The sequence below is a fragment of the Brachycentrus maculatus genome, unplaced genomic scaffold (assembly GCF_059751285.1).
Source record: "Brachycentrus maculatus isolate JH-2025_06_01 unplaced genomic scaffold, ASM5975128v1 h1tg000105l, whole genome shotgun sequence".
Classification (NCBI taxonomy): domain Eukaryota; kingdom Metazoa; phylum Arthropoda; class Insecta; order Trichoptera; family Brachycentridae; genus Brachycentrus; species Brachycentrus maculatus.
The window spans coordinates 750419-766685 of record NW_028280859.1 but is presented as its reverse complement, the minus strand read 5'-3'; the positions used below and the strand labels follow the sequence as shown (position 1 = coordinate 766685).

General features: G+C 33.1%; 1 protein-coding gene across 1 annotated transcript in view; it reads left to right on the top strand.

Annotated features, from left to right (window-relative positions):
* Nucleotides 1-16267, top strand: part of LOC148310109 (elongation factor-like GTPase 1) — a 237607-nt gene that overhangs the window by 211171 nt on the left and 10169 nt on the right. The window contains exon 11 of the mRNA XM_088258903.1: nucleotides 8010-8194. Coding sequence (XP_088115029.1) covers nucleotides 8010-8194 — 185 coding nt within the window. The remainder of the gene's footprint in view (nucleotides 1-8009; nucleotides 8195-16267) is intronic.

Genomic DNA, 16267 nt, shown 5'->3' with positions numbered 1-16267 from the left:
GTATTTATAGGGACTATGACCTGTCGTTGCTTGGTTTGAGTAATATCTTTACATGATGTGTAACATTCACCATTTTACCCATAATTGGCAGACACATTACTCAAATTTTGTGAATATTTGTGTATTCATTTCATGTGACAAACGCTTTATATTTATATAATAAAATAACAACTATGTATATGTACAGTTTTTTCCACAAAAAATGACTAGTGACCGGGTTTCGTCATGACTGGCATCATCAGACTGGTCTGATCATATCGGTTACGACATGTGAAAAACGTGTGTTTTTTTCCCATAAATAAAATTTATGTAGAAAAAAACTATATAGGTACCTAGTTGTTATTTTATTACATACCTACCTGTAAAATGCAGTTCCACCAAGAAATGTCAGTACAAATCTTAAAACTTATTATTTTAATAAAAATGACACTTTGTGGCACATCATATAAACTTTGCGGATGGATATAATAAATTAAGATATCCATCCCTGAAGAAGACGAGGTATTTGTTGAAACCGGTTGGAAAAATGGTACAAAAAAATAGGAGGTATTGTAGTTTTAAACAGTTTCCCCTTATAAGTTTCTATGTTTGTATTTCGAATGATTTTTTGAGTTTTAAATTGACAAATACAATGACAACACTGATAAGAGATAAGCAACCTTGAGTGCTACTTCCTCTCGTGGAATTCCAACCGATTTCCGCAAATGGCCATCTTCATGAATGGGCCTTTATCTCCATTCATGCCGATTCCAAATATTTGTACGGAGTACCTACGGACAGACGATATCGTATTCAGAATTACTACTTCTTCTTTGTATGTATTAAATTTACGATAATCCTTGCTTGTATGCGTGTGGTATACATATACATACGACTATGCAAAGCCAGGGTTGGTTGTCAAAATTTTACAATCGGTACGCTAAAATCTAATATTAAGGTGTAGGTCTCAAGCGTTCAAATCACAAAAAAATACAACAAGTTTTGTTTTGTATATTGAAAGCATTAACTTTGTGGATCATATTGATATATTATTTCGAGAAATAAAAATACAACAAGTTTTGTTTGACCCAATATAAAAGGGTAACCTATTAATGTGGTTGCCTATTAAATTCACCTCAGTTACTGCCCATCGCTAAATCAATGCACATGTAATGAAAAGGCCAGTCTGGTGACAGCCCTATAAGCGCGAATACGCCATTTTACTGTGTCAAGGGTCGAAACATAAGTGATTATATGTTTTTAATTTAAGTTTTGCTTCTTAAATAGTGGTATTTACTAAGTAAAACATAAATTAAAATGAATAGATTTTACCACAAAGTGAGTGCCGAATCTATTAATGAGATTCTAAGTTTCACTAGTCATTCCTAATAAAGACAAATCGATCAAATGTCGATCAATGAATATTTTAGCTATGACTGAAATTATTATTTTGTTATTCGTTTTTAACTTTTTGATTACGCCACCGATCTAGTGCATATTTGGAATTGTTATCTTATTGAAGTTGTTTAGTTTTACTACTACTATTAAACCACTACTAAATCAAATAATGCTATGAATGCTGGAATTAACATCAGTTATGCTCGTTAATTTTTCCTACACTAAATATATTGCTACAGTAAAACAACAAACAATTGTTAATTAATATTTATGTAATTACGTATTTTCTTACGGGTATAAAATAATAATTTTTTTAAACGTTTTAATTGCAAATTCAAAAATGCTTGTTAACGCATTTTAAAATTTAAAACGCTTATGCGTAATGTGCAGTATGTTTCCTATTCATAGAATTATCTCTTGGATATTCTAAATTCGTGTGACAAATCATTGATACAAAAAATATGGTTTTCGTAAAACATCATTTTGGAGTCGCGGAGTTTTGTAAAAGAGGTATAATATGTATTTATTTTAATGTACTTTATAAAATTTATTAACTTTGTTATAACCACTTGTTTATTAATACAATTTAACCTATTTATTGATTTGGCGTTTAATTTGTAGAACTCCATTTTAATTTATGTATTAATTTTAAATCAAACACAGATTTTTTGAGTCTACTAAGTTGTATTTTATTAACAAAAAACACATAAAAAATTATATTGTGACAATTGTTTCGCCTTGTTAGGGCATTATCAAACGAATGTTTGATAATGCCCTAACAAGGCGAAACAATTGTCACAATATAATTTTTTATGTGTTTTTTGTTAATAAAATACAACTTAGTAGACTCAAAAAATCTGTGTTTGATTTAAAATTAATACATAAAACAATTTAACCTACCGGTTTCGACAAGAACCTTGTCATCATCAGGGTATATTTAATTCTAAAAAAATAAAAACACTAAAATATTCTCACCAAAAACTTCCACACACTCCGTAAAAAATCCTAAATGTTATTTTTATTATTCATTGCATAGGAACCCCAAATAACAACTAATGGAATCACCCGAAAACAGTATATATTCAAGAAATTCTTTTTATGTGTTTGTATGTATGTATTGTATATACATATGTATATATGTGTATATACACATATAGATATTTGATTATTTGATCAGCAATTGATTTCGACGTGTCGTTAAGACACGGATTCTAAAATTTAATAATTGTTTTTGCAATTCTCAGAACGCCCATATTCGGTCGGTTGAATTTTAATGCTATCATCCTATACAACACCTGCTTATCTTCGCGTTACACGATACTTCCTTCACACAACCGTCGACGCGACGACTACTGTTGTTGCCAATCAAAGAAATCATTCAACATGTCGTTACATATTATTTTCTTTTTATTATAACCGCTTTGATCGCTAAAATCCACATAACAAATTTTAGAGGAGATCAAAAAAGTTTAGTATTTTGTAATAGTTGGCAATGAAAGGCCTTACAATAGACAAATATGGAATGGATGTACGAACACAGGTACATGAGATATTTGAATACGTATTTAAAACAAAAACACTTGTATAAGACCACTTTTCAGTTTTTAATGTAAAAACGACTAGTTTCGCGAACTATAGTATGTTATTTTTTGACATCTCATCAAAGATGATGATGAATATGGAAGTCTGGGCATTCACGGGGCTGACGACCGTCATAGGCTGGTTTAAGTGATCACTTTACGCACGTGTAACATTCACCAATTCTACCCTTTATACAACCACACTACTCAAATTCTTGGAAGTTCTATATATACGAACCAATTTAGAAACCTTGTTCTTGAATCACTAGAACTTTACTAGAGACATCTATTGGTGAGATGTAAAAAAAAAATATATGTATATATATATATATATATATATATATATATATATATATATATATATATATATATATATATATATATATATATATATATATATATATATAATAATAATATATTTAATATATATATATATATATATATATATATATATATATATATCTTATATATATATATATATATATATATATATATATATATATATATATATATATATATATATATATATATATATATATATATATATATATAATCTGGATTATCTCCAATTACTCCTGTAATTGGAGATAATCCAGATTTTGTGAACAAGTATTTGGACGCACTCAAAATGTTGTAAACTATAGTATGTATAATAATCTGAAAAGTAGTTTTATACACGTGTTTTATTTTTGTGTTTTAACCGTCATAGTTAGTGCAAAATCAATAAAATTTCATTTCTTGATTCGCCAGTTTCTAATAATTAATATCTATTCATTTTTAGTTAAAATTTTACTTGGTAAATACCATTATGTCTTCAAATCTATTGTAACACGAGATTCGACGCATTCCGCGTCTGAACGGTATTTAAAAATGATTGGTCTGGAACCGGTAAAAATACTATTTATTTATTTATTTTATTTTACTTGGTAAAACCCCCATTTTTTAAATCTATTATGACACGTGTTTCGATGCATTCCGCGTCATTACACAACTCTAAAATTTAGACTTCGCTTCACATGCGGTATTTCAAAATGTTGCGGAATGCATCGAAACACGTGTCACGATAGATTTATACGATTGATGGTACTTACCAAGTAAAATTTAAATTAAAAATCAAAATAAAGTTATGAGAAATATAAACTAAGGTACTTAGCGCACGTTTGTGTCTGGTTTGGGTATTGCACCGATTGTATTGGAGGGTTTAAATCGAATTTAGAGGATCATGAGCGTCTTTTAATAAATTATAATAATGATAAATGATGTTTTTTTCAAACTATTTTTTGACATCTCATCAAATATGAAGAAGAATATGGAAGTCTGGGCATTTACGGGGCTGATGACCGTCATAGGCTGGTTTAAATCACTTTACACACGTGTAACATTCACCAATACTACCCATTATTGACAACCACGCTACTCAAATTCTTGGACGTTCTATATATATGAACCAATTTTTAAACATTATTCTTGAATCACTAGAACTTCATTAGAGACATCTATTGGTGAGATGTTTTTTATTTATTTATTTACTACTATTATCGTCTTGGTTTTGGAGGTGGGCAGGTACTGGTACTCGTGTCCGGTATGCGGGGTACAGCATACAGCATACAGCGTACAGCATGTACGCAATGCCCGCTGGTGAGGAGTGAAGAAACATCTCACTTCCGTCTCGAGAGCCGGCCGGAAGTACCTCCGCTGGTCCCAAAGTGCCTTCGGTATAAATCAGGGTATTTCAAATGCGCTCTCGTTTCCTCTCCTAAATCGTTTCAACGTATTTCTCTCGAATCTTAAGCGCCGTTTACATTGGCAGATAAAAAAGAAGAGTTGTAAGATACAATATATCGCGGGTGTACTGGCAAAAAACGTTAACTCTAAAATATGCAATTTTGACTTAATGATATATATTATTAAGTTTTAAACGTTCTGTAATCTGGCAAAATACACTTAGTAGTTTGAAATGTCATGTGTGGTTTTAAAAGTAAGTTTAATGGCAGGTATTTTATTCAGGTTAAAAGCTTTAAATAACAGGGATTATTCAAACAGAGATTTTAGAGTTAATGTTTTTTGCCAGTATACCCACGATATTACACTAAGTGAGGGATGAACGGCAAGGAGAACTATTAGAGTAAACATACAAAAAAAAACATTGTTACTAAAAAAATTAAATTAAAATTATTGTTTATTTTTTCCCATTTTCGAGATCCATTCCTCTCTGCCAACCAAATTCTAACGGCTGTATAAGGTACAAATCTTCTATTTTCTATTTTACTAATCTTTTTTATAATAACCAACTAGCTGACCCCGTAAATGTCTAGATTTCCATATTGCCTTCGTATGAATGGATACATCGTCTCTGTTGTGACAAATAAAATATACATTTAATAATAAAATTACACTCATTAAAGGTTTGCTTTAACTGGGTGATGCCAGAGGGAATATCCATTGAATCATTTTTATTGCATTCTTGTAATGTAATAATTATACTTTTAACGGATGGCTTTGAGAATTGCACCATATTTCTTTATTTTGTAAACCTATAGATCTTTGACTTTAAACATATTGTATGAAAATTAAATATACTCGTAATCGCATCCATTGATATTTTATTTTTTATATAAATTTAACCGTTCTCATCCGTATGTAGTCCTTAGGGCGTTTGGCTACTGCGTCTGGGTCCCAGGTTCGATTCCTGGAGGATCAAACTAAATAAAATAAAAAAAGTTCACACTAATATTTACTTTATACCACATGGAATGGTAGCGCATAACTGACCGCCTTGCTATCACCTTATTATCGATCAAGATAACACTACGACGCTACGTTGCGGTGCTCTATGCACCACTGTTAGAGAGAGGGAGAGAGAGAGAGAGAGATAGAGAGACTAAAAGTTAACAACAATAATATGGCACACTTTAACTCCATTTCTAGGATGCTAAGATTGTATAATAATTTAGAAAATATTGATAATGTGACCATCGACATATTTAATGATGGCACGGAGAAATACAAGAGGACTATTACCGGATTGGTGAAATCAGTTTCAAATTGATTTCACCAATCTGGTGGAGTCTTGAATTTTATACCTTATGTAGCGTAGTTTAATTTCACTTTTTATTTTTACTTCTAATTTTTATTTTTATTTTTCTTACTTCATTACTTTTAATTGTTACTACCCTTTTTTTACAACCAAATTACTATTCTTTATATATGTGTTTAACCTGCACCTTTATCGTTTCTGTAAGCTTGTTGTGTTCCCATGTAATTGATGAAAAACATCAAAACTATTTGTATTGCACTGTATTTCGTTTATTGTAATATGTTTTTCATTGTTTGTGAACCGTAAATAAATAAAATAAAATAAAATAAAATTTAACAAAAGCTACACCACTGATCGACATTTTTTAAACACCTAAGTTTAAGAAGCGTTGTACTAAAGGCAGGTGTCCAGCGGATGCTGTGTGTAGTGGGAGAAACGGACCACGCCCATCCGGACGAATCTTTAATAATTATTTTCAGATACATAGATACCTTTCTTAATACATTTTACCTCTTCTTAATACAATAATAATAATCATTTAAGATAATTTATATGGCTCCATTTTTGTAAAATAAGCGCTTTGATTAAACTGCAAAAAACAAATTATGATTCAAGATACAAATTGAATTACGAGGAAAGGAAAATTATTTAATTGATTTCGCAAACGAATGCGTTTGTAGTATTTTAATTATTTTTGAAAATTATCTCACCTTCGCTGTTTTTAACTGGTGGTGGAAGAGCGTTCCATGCCATTGGACCCGCAACAGCAAAGGCACGCTCACCAAATAAAGCACTGGTTGCCAGCTGGTAAAATCACCTTGGTTATGGAAGTTGTTTCAGCTGATCGATCAGCCTATTTACCTAGCATACACATATATTTTTAATGTATTATGCATTGATTTATACATAAGCAGAATCTATAAACCCTTTTGGGAATGCGCGACCAGTGCAGTTCGTGATATAGTGGATTAAAATGAATGAATTTATAAATTACGAAAATCAGTCGCCCTGCAGTGTTTATAGATACAAGTTGGTCCTCTGGACTGGAGTTTTTTTTAAATAATCTCTCTCAGTAACGTATTTCGCTCACTCCTTTCAAGAACGTCATGAATCAAAAATTGTCAATTTTCACTTGTGCATGTTTTCGGAATGCCCAGAAAATGTACTATATCCCAGCAAAAGAGGCATATTTTTAACTTAATATTTACCTGCTACAGTGCAGAAAATGTTATTTTTTTTTAATTTTGAAGAAAAGGTATTTTTTAATTATTTTTTTAAATATACTTAATATTTTTTAAATGAAGAAAAAACTTTCAGGTTTTGCCTTAAAAGATCTGTTGCACTGTATAAAGTTTAATAAGTGGCTTGATATTTATTTTTAATACATTGTATTATATTTTTAAACTTTAAAAACGTTCTCCTGAAGTTTTTTGATTTATGACGTTCTTGAAAGGAGTGAGCGATGTGTCAAAATACGAAAAAGAATAAGAAAATACTAAAATACGTCAAATTCATCGAAATGTATTTATATTTTTTATTCAAAGTCCATATTATTGTCGTGTTTGTGCAAGTATTAAGTCGAATTAGGGATCAGTTTTTGATTATCTATTCGATTAATGCGCTATTGGGTCTAATATTCACTAAATCTCACCCCTACATGTAACCTCTAAGTGTAACTTCTTCTTCTCTTCATCAAACCCTTATCCGCACCCCAATGGTGTATAGGGCACTGCATTAAATAAACACAGTGTTATCTTGATCGTTAACACACGAAGGAAAGGTGATCAGCCCTCCGCTTCAGGTACCAGTCCAGTGTAATATTGAATAAATATTAGAGTGAAAAAATCACTTGTATTTATTTAACTCCCCTGGGAATCGAACCCGGGACCTCCAGAACGATAGCCGAGCGTGCTGACCCTACGGAGGTGGACCCCTGTAGCACTAAGAGTAACACCTCAAATGTATCGATTGCCAATATTTTCAGCGTCCTTAACCTATTATTGTTTCTTCCTCAGGACCGATGTATTCGGTACTACGCAGAAGACACGGCCGCCTGCTGACTGAGGAGGCGGATCGCCTGTCTTCCAGTTTCTCCGTGGTGGCCCTCCTGCCCGTCCTGGAGTCCTTCCGTCTGACCGACGAACTGAGGAAGCAGACTTCCGGCCTGGCTACCATGCAGCTTGTTTTCAGTCACTTCGAGGTAACTTTAAAAAAAATCAATGAAAAATTTAACGACCTTGAAAAGCTAAAATGTATTTTTGCGAATTGTTATCTAAATTCATCGATAAGTTAAGGTTAAGCGTAGATAAATTTTATTGTACTTCCACGCTTTTATTTCTCGGTACTTTAATATTTTGAAGCAGGTTTTCGAACCGTTTTATCATAAAGTTAATATTGCCGAAAAAAATTATTTGCTTTTTACCGAAAAGAAGTAAGTTGAATTTACCGACACTTATCTGAGATAGATAACGCATTTGTAATTCGAGTCCAGACCGGACTTAATGTTAGTAATTTCAGCGTTGTAAGATTTTTTCTCTTTTCAGTATTAGGTACTACAGTATTAGTATTAGGTATTTGATTAAACTGTTGAGTTTTTTATACTCTTTTTTAAGAGTAAAAAAAGAGAAAAATTACTTTGGGTCGACGCTCGACTGCGAAACTTGCGTCGCGGGTTCGATTCCCGCCAGTTAAATTCAAGAAAGATTTATTTTCAATTGGTCTAGGTGTTTGTGATGTATTTTTTTCACATTTACCTTCCCTATCATTACTATCCTACCTGCAGACAAGACTCTAATAGAGTCTTTGCGGGTTATTCCTTTTAAAAAAAAATGAATTAGCAAATATTGTAAAGTGTGTCCACATTAAATCCCAAACTGTAACGCAGACTGTAAACAATATTTCGCTCAATAGAGTAGTAACACACAATAGTACCACATAACATTCAAAGCTGATAAAATAATGAAACGAATATAACTTATCTATATAAGCGAGTTTTCCCGTTTTCCTAGATTGACGTTAATATCAACGCAACAATATCCATATTCACAAATCCTGTTAAAATTTCACCTCATTACCTAAACTCCACACTAAAAAAACGGTTAGGCCGGTACTTACAGCATCCTAATTTAGTCCCATTCATTCCTTTCGTCCATTCTTCGTTCACTTTGTGTAATACCGCTTAAAAAAACACTACCTCAGTTTTAAAGTGGTATTACACAAAGTGACGACGAATGATAAGGAGAGTGTTATATTACCATACCACAAAGTTAACAATGCTTTTAATTTACAAAACAATAATTTACCCAATAATTTACTAGAAAATATGACGATTTTAACTGGATGAGGGTAAGATACAGAGGTGGAAATCGTCCTAACCGTTTTTTTGTATGGAGTTTACGTAATAAAGCGAATTTTTAACAGGATTTGTGAGTATGGATATTATTTTAAATATGATTTTTAGAGTTTTCGCTATTAATTAAATTTTAACGGCAAATGCGAATACGCGTTAAAAATGTTTGTTAATTTTGTATCCGACCTTTTCCATAGTCTGACTTCAAATTGTAACATTTTATCTTGATCTAAGAGAAAATAAGTTACGGGTATTTGAAACTGGCCTTTATGGTACCTTAAATATGTATGTCACATTTTCAACAGGTCTATTTCTTTCGCTCCATTCTGTATTTCTCGAGTCACTATCAAAACATTTTTTTTTCGATAAATAATGCGCCTAACCAAAGGCCAAAACTGCTGAATGGGCGAGATGATCGCCGGGTATATTTATCGGCCGAGGAGACAGGGTGATTGATACTTCTGACTCATGTTTGTTGTCTCTCGCATTCAGGATCACTGCTTCACGTCGTGTCGTCCTTTCTTCCTCCTTCCTTTGTCTCTTGCAACAAAAGGACTTCTCAACACCTGTCCCATGTCCTGTATTATTCTCTTGATCCCCTTACCATAATAATTCTTCTCAGAAGCGCAGTTTTTTTTTGCATTTTGCCACATTCCCACTTGTGGGTCAGAATTCGGGATAAATAATATCATAAACCATGTTTTTTTGGCAGTTGGGATATAAAATATTTATTATGCTCGAATAATTGTCCTTTAATTTATGGAACATGGTGGTTATAATACCAAAAATATTCACAATTTTTATTATAAATTGATTGTCTATATATTTTACGATACATACATTCATATATTTCGCAGTATTTTTACATTTCATTTAATAGTAGGAATATCAAATATGTATGCTTTTTGAATCAGTCTTCTAATTTATGAAATTTGAAGGTTTTAATCCCAATCACAATCGCGTTTTTTTTAAACAGAATTTATTGTCATTTCATACATTTAACAGTAATTTCAAATTACCAATTACCTCACTAACACGAGCGCACTGCTCATATAAGTGAGGGGAAAATGTAAATACATAAATATGTACTTATTATGCATTTTAAGATTTTTTTGTATTCATACTAATCTACTACTTTAGTTGGTCAATCGTCTCAATTCAGTAGACTATGGTTGTGTAACAAAATTTTAGTACTGTTAAATAAAGATACATTTGTTGTGAATTAAAAAATATAATCAATATTTTGAAAATATTTTTACTTTTTGAAAATTTTGAATACACACGATACCTATACTGATGACAACGAAAATTGAGAGAACAATGACAGATTATAGCCGATGAACATTCAGGGCTGGGTTTTTAAACTATTCGTTATGTTAAAAGTCAACCGTTAGACGTCGTACATATGTGTACCTATGTATTTGTGATGTACATATTTATATGGTGATTTTTTGTTGTTGTTTTTGCATGAATAACGCTGTTTTATTCGCGTACCGCAGTTTGCGAACCACTGAATAAAATACTTGTATTCTAGTTTAGTTTATTATATAATTGTAAATGAAACGAATGTATAGAATTTGCAGAAGTTGCTTCTTGGAATTGACAACCGTCCCTAACATTTCACAGTGAATGGAAATTTATTATATTATCAATTTGTTTAAGATATTATTGCGTGGTTACATTCAGCTTTTTTCGTATAATACTTGTTACATTTGTGAATATACATAAGCCAAAGTAACTTCCATGATTTCAACGAAGAATATTTTACAACATTTTGAGTGTGTCCAAATACTTGTTCACAAAATCTGATTTATCTCCAATTACAGGAGTTATTTTCATATTATTTTTTGACATCTCATCAAAGATGAAGAAGAATATGGAAGTCTGGGCATTTACAGGGCTGACGACCGCCATAGGCTGGTTTAGGTGATCACTTTACGCACGTGTAACATTCACCAATTCTACCCATTATTGACAATCATACTACTCAAATTCTTGGAAGTTCTATATATATGAACCAATTTAGAAACCTTGTTCTTGAATCACTAGAGACATCTATTGGTGAGATGTAAAGAAGCTTTTTACTAAGCAGAAACTCTTTTATTACTATGTGAGGTCTAGTGATTCAAGAACGATGAGATGTCAAAAAAATAATAATATGAAGAATATTTTACGCCATTTTCTGGTGCCTCAATAATTATTTCAAGTTGACCGCCAAATTGGAATATGTTGAACAGTCTTCACCAGGGCAAATAGATCTTCAGCACGTTGAACCTCAACCCACTCTCTTATGTTACGGAGCCAGGACTTCCTCTTTCTGCTCATCTCTTCTGCCTTCTACTTTCTCCATCGTTATACCTTATCGTCTCTCTTGATGTCCCAGGTACTCAACTTTTCTTCGTTTGATTGAGTTTTTGGCAACTAGTATCTCATCATTCGTCGTTCGTTCCGACCAAGATATACGCACCATTTTGGAAAAGAGCTGCATTTTATTGATTCTTTTTTGTTACTAATTAAAACGAAGATATTAGAAAGGAATGTAAGGCTGATCTAGGGATAGCTGAAAAGTCATGCTCATTATTCCACAGAATCATGCCACTATTGAGCAATTGCTACCCCACTGTGCAACAAACTAATTCTACCTCAAAATAGTACCTATGGGGTTGTATGTGTATGTATGTGTAGCGCAGCTTCCACATTTCCACATGTAACCCTCTTTCTCCACAATGTCAAACCGTCCATTCGTTATCCCTTCATCTGATTAATTTGAATATTCGAGTGGGCGTCGGACGTTTTTTACGCGTACTAATAATAATTTAAGACGTCTAATCTCCCGTCTGCGTCCCGGTCCCGAGATGGTATCTCGGCGGCTACCAGATACGCCTCGCGCCCCGTCGGCCATTGTTCCATCCCGGCGCGGTATAATCAATGTCCGGTAGCCAATGTTTACGAAAATAAATTAGTTTTACGATAATGACGGTGTGTCGGGCCAAACGAGGACTGCGCATCCATTTTCCCTTTTGGCCTTCTCCAAAACATTAGACATGTAATCAAAAAACCCTTTTTATGGTCTCGGAATGAAGTGGTTATTAAATTCGCTTTTTAACTATTTTTAGGTGCAATCTTTCGTGATTTTGAAAATACAGGTGTGCCTCGCCTAGCCCGCGCACATCCCAGATTGTATTTTCTTTTTGTGGTATCTACTGTCATCATTAGGACGAATTTGTACTTATTAATCTCGGAGTCTCTGGCAGCCCATCCGGAAGTCAATGAATGATACCATTCGAGCCACAGCACGGCGGATACAGTTCCCAATGTATACCCCCAGAGGTCGAGATCATTAACACCCCCTCGACTTGCCTCAATTATTATTCTTCTTCTTCTTTTTGTAGATCCTAGGGATCTGTTTGTGCCTCCGCATGTCGCTCTTGGGATGTTGACTCCCAGCTGTCTTTCCATCTTTTCGGAGGTCTGCCTGGGGGTCTGCGTCTTCAGGGTTACCTTGGAGGGCGATACGTGGAAGTCTGTCTTCTGACATTCTGTTTATATGTTCATTCCAGTATCGCCTTCGTTGTCGTCCCCACCTCACGATCTCCTCCGTCTTACACATGCTCAATTATTACTTTTCATTAATTTTGCTCATATTATATATATTTTATTTCTCTTTATAATTTTATTTTGCCTTAATCTTATTTTTTTATCTTCTATCCATCATCTTTCGTTATGTTCAATTTAATGTATATACCTACATAAACATATATACCAAACGAACCACAGAGTTTTTACACTTCACCTCAAGGTATAGAAAAAATAAAATAAATCTATATAATAGTCATTTTACCCTTATACATAAACTGAATTATTAATGCGTTATTTGATGGTTCACCATTTTTATACGTCATTAATAAAGTCACATAGTCCAATTAGACAATCGATCAAATGATCTAACGCCGGGTGCATTATCTGTTTGGAATAAGACCCCTTTTGGGCCAATTTCCTCTGCAATACTATTGTTAAACCGGACTAAACGAGGTACTCCTTTAATACAAATAATCTAACGCGTTCCCTGTATTTAAGGCTCATCATTTTGCGATAATAATTGTGTCCGATGATTAGATTTATCGCATTCACAAGGAAAAATTGAAAAAAAATCGTAGATGTTTATAATGTATGTATTTAATTTAGGTTATACAGACCGCCCACTTACTCAATACTAAATCACATCGTAATCATACAAAATGATACATGTTGCAAGATGGACAGACTCCTACTGTGTTTGGATGACGACATCGCCTAATTTGGTATTATTTTATAATGGGAGGGTTTGCATTGAAGGAAAATAATACACGAAGGATAAACATGACTGTCACAATATGGAGGGTTGGTTAGAACATTCATTTCACCCTCTTTTCTCACAAATTCGACGCAATAAGAATCTTCAAATATTCGTCAAAAAATTCAAGTAGCTACGTCTACTTTCATAAATATTTTTTCAATGATTTCTAGTCACACTCTACTAATAAAATGATACAAAAAGTCAGGGTATTTACGGGGCTTGCGACCTGTCACTGACTGGTTAAGTGATCACTTTACACACGTGTAACATTCACCATTCTACCCATGATTGACAACCATACTACTTAAATACATATGTGATCAATCTAATTCCGTGATGAGGTCCAAAACAGCCATCTATGGTTAGATTTAGAAAGCTTTTATTTACCAGAGACCTTTTTATTTGTATGTACCTACCATCCGAACCCCGATTATTTTACGTACTGGTAAACGCCTGAAAACCTGATTTTAATTTTTTTATGCAGCTTATACTTTGATCTTTATTGAATTTTATCCACAACATTTTGAGTGTGTCCAAATACTTGTTCACAAATCTGGGTTTCTCCACTTATTTGAATCGAACTTATTGTATTTCTACACCCATGTGCAAGTTATTTTGTTTGATCGAAACGAGCTAATTAGATTTTTACTACCATATGCAAGTATTTTTTTTATTCGAAACGAGCTTATTAGATTTCTACACCCATGTGCAAGTTATTTTATTTATTCGAAACGAGCTTATCGGATTTCTACACCCATGTGCAAGTTTTTTTCGTTCGAAACGAGCTTATTGGATTTGTACTGGATGAAGAAGTAAGGCAATTCGTTTGATTTACGGGCGTTTGAAGAAATATGCGCTCAGACAGACTCGTACAATGTTGTAGCGAAGCCTGCCTCGGTTGATAGCAGTTTAATGAAGGGTTTGGTCATACCTCCTTTAAAAAATATGATGTGCCTTCAGACTAAAATTGGTAGCTATTTTCCTTAATCTCACGCTGTGAAGTGCTCATTATGTTCTTCTGCTTAGTATTAAAGTCCGGCTTTGTTATTCCTTCCTTTCCCGCCGTGTCATAACGTCTCAAATTTTTACTTATTTATTGTTAGTTTGTCCCCGAGACGACTGTTACAGGAAGCTATCTGTTGTCAAATACTTATTAGGTAGTTTTTCGTGTAGGCTCGTGATTATTCCAAAGGGAATCCTTAAAAAACGTCATTTTGACTCGAATACATGAAGGAAGTTAATGAAGAATTGAATCGTTACACAAAGTGATCGTTGAATGATAAAGAGTGTTACACAATTCTATTTTACATTATGTCATTCGCGAATTAATTACTAGTAAGTCCACGGCGATGTACTATGATAATTACCAGTAAGTCCACGGCGATGTACTATGATAATTACTAGTAAGTGTACGGCGATGTGCTATGATAAGTATTAGTAAGTCCACGGCGATGTACTATGATAATTACCAGTAAGTCCACGGCGATGTACTATGATAATTACTAGTAAGTGTACGGCGATGTGCTATGATAAGTATTAGTAAGTCCACGGCGATGTGCTATGATAATTACTAGTAAGTCCACGGCGATGTACTATGATAATTACTAGTAAGTCCACGGCGATGTGCTTTGATAATTACTAGTAAGTCCACGGCGATGTGCTATGATAATTACTAGAAAGTCCACGGCGATGTATTATGATAATTACTAGTAAGTCTACGGCGATGTGCTATGATAATTAAGATAAAATTATTGGAAACTCAAAATCAAAGGAAATACATATATTTCATACAACATTTTGAGTGCATCCAAATCCTTGTTCACAAATCTCGACAATCTCCAATTAGGAGTTATTTTTTATATTATTTCTAGATATTTTCTAGCGTTTCTCATTTTGTGATTATAATCCAGGATTCGGACCTCACATAGAAATGAAAGAGTTTCCGCTCAAAAAAAGCTTCTTTCATCTCACTATAGATGTCTCTAGTGAAATTCTAGTGATTCAAGCACTATGTTTCGAATTTGAATAATATATTATAATGGGTAGAATTGTTGAATGTTACACGTGTGTAAAGTGATCACTTAAACCAGTATATGACGGTCGTGAGCCCCATAAATGCCCAGACTTACATATTCTTCTACATTTATGTTGAGATGTAAAAAAAAATAATAACAAAAATATATTGGCTAAACTGCGAGAAATCTAAAAATTAGAATCGAAGAACATATTTTATAACTGGAAATGGACTTATTGGCTAAATCAGCTCTTCTTTTATCCAATCCTAAATAATATTTACGGATTGCATCAAACATCTTTCATCCCAACAAAAACATTTGCATTTTATGAGAAATTTTCTTTTTTTTCTTTCTAACCCAATGGTGCATAGGGCACTGCATCATATAAACGCAGTGTCATCTTGATCGTGAACACATGAAGGACTGGTGATCAGTCCTCCGCTTATGAGAAATTATCAATGGTAAAATATCTCAGCGATAATTTCAAATTCCTTTTTATTTAACGCCATTAGTTATAAATTTATTCTTACGTCTTTCTGATTTGAAGCGGTATTTTAACTAAAAATCTCTAAA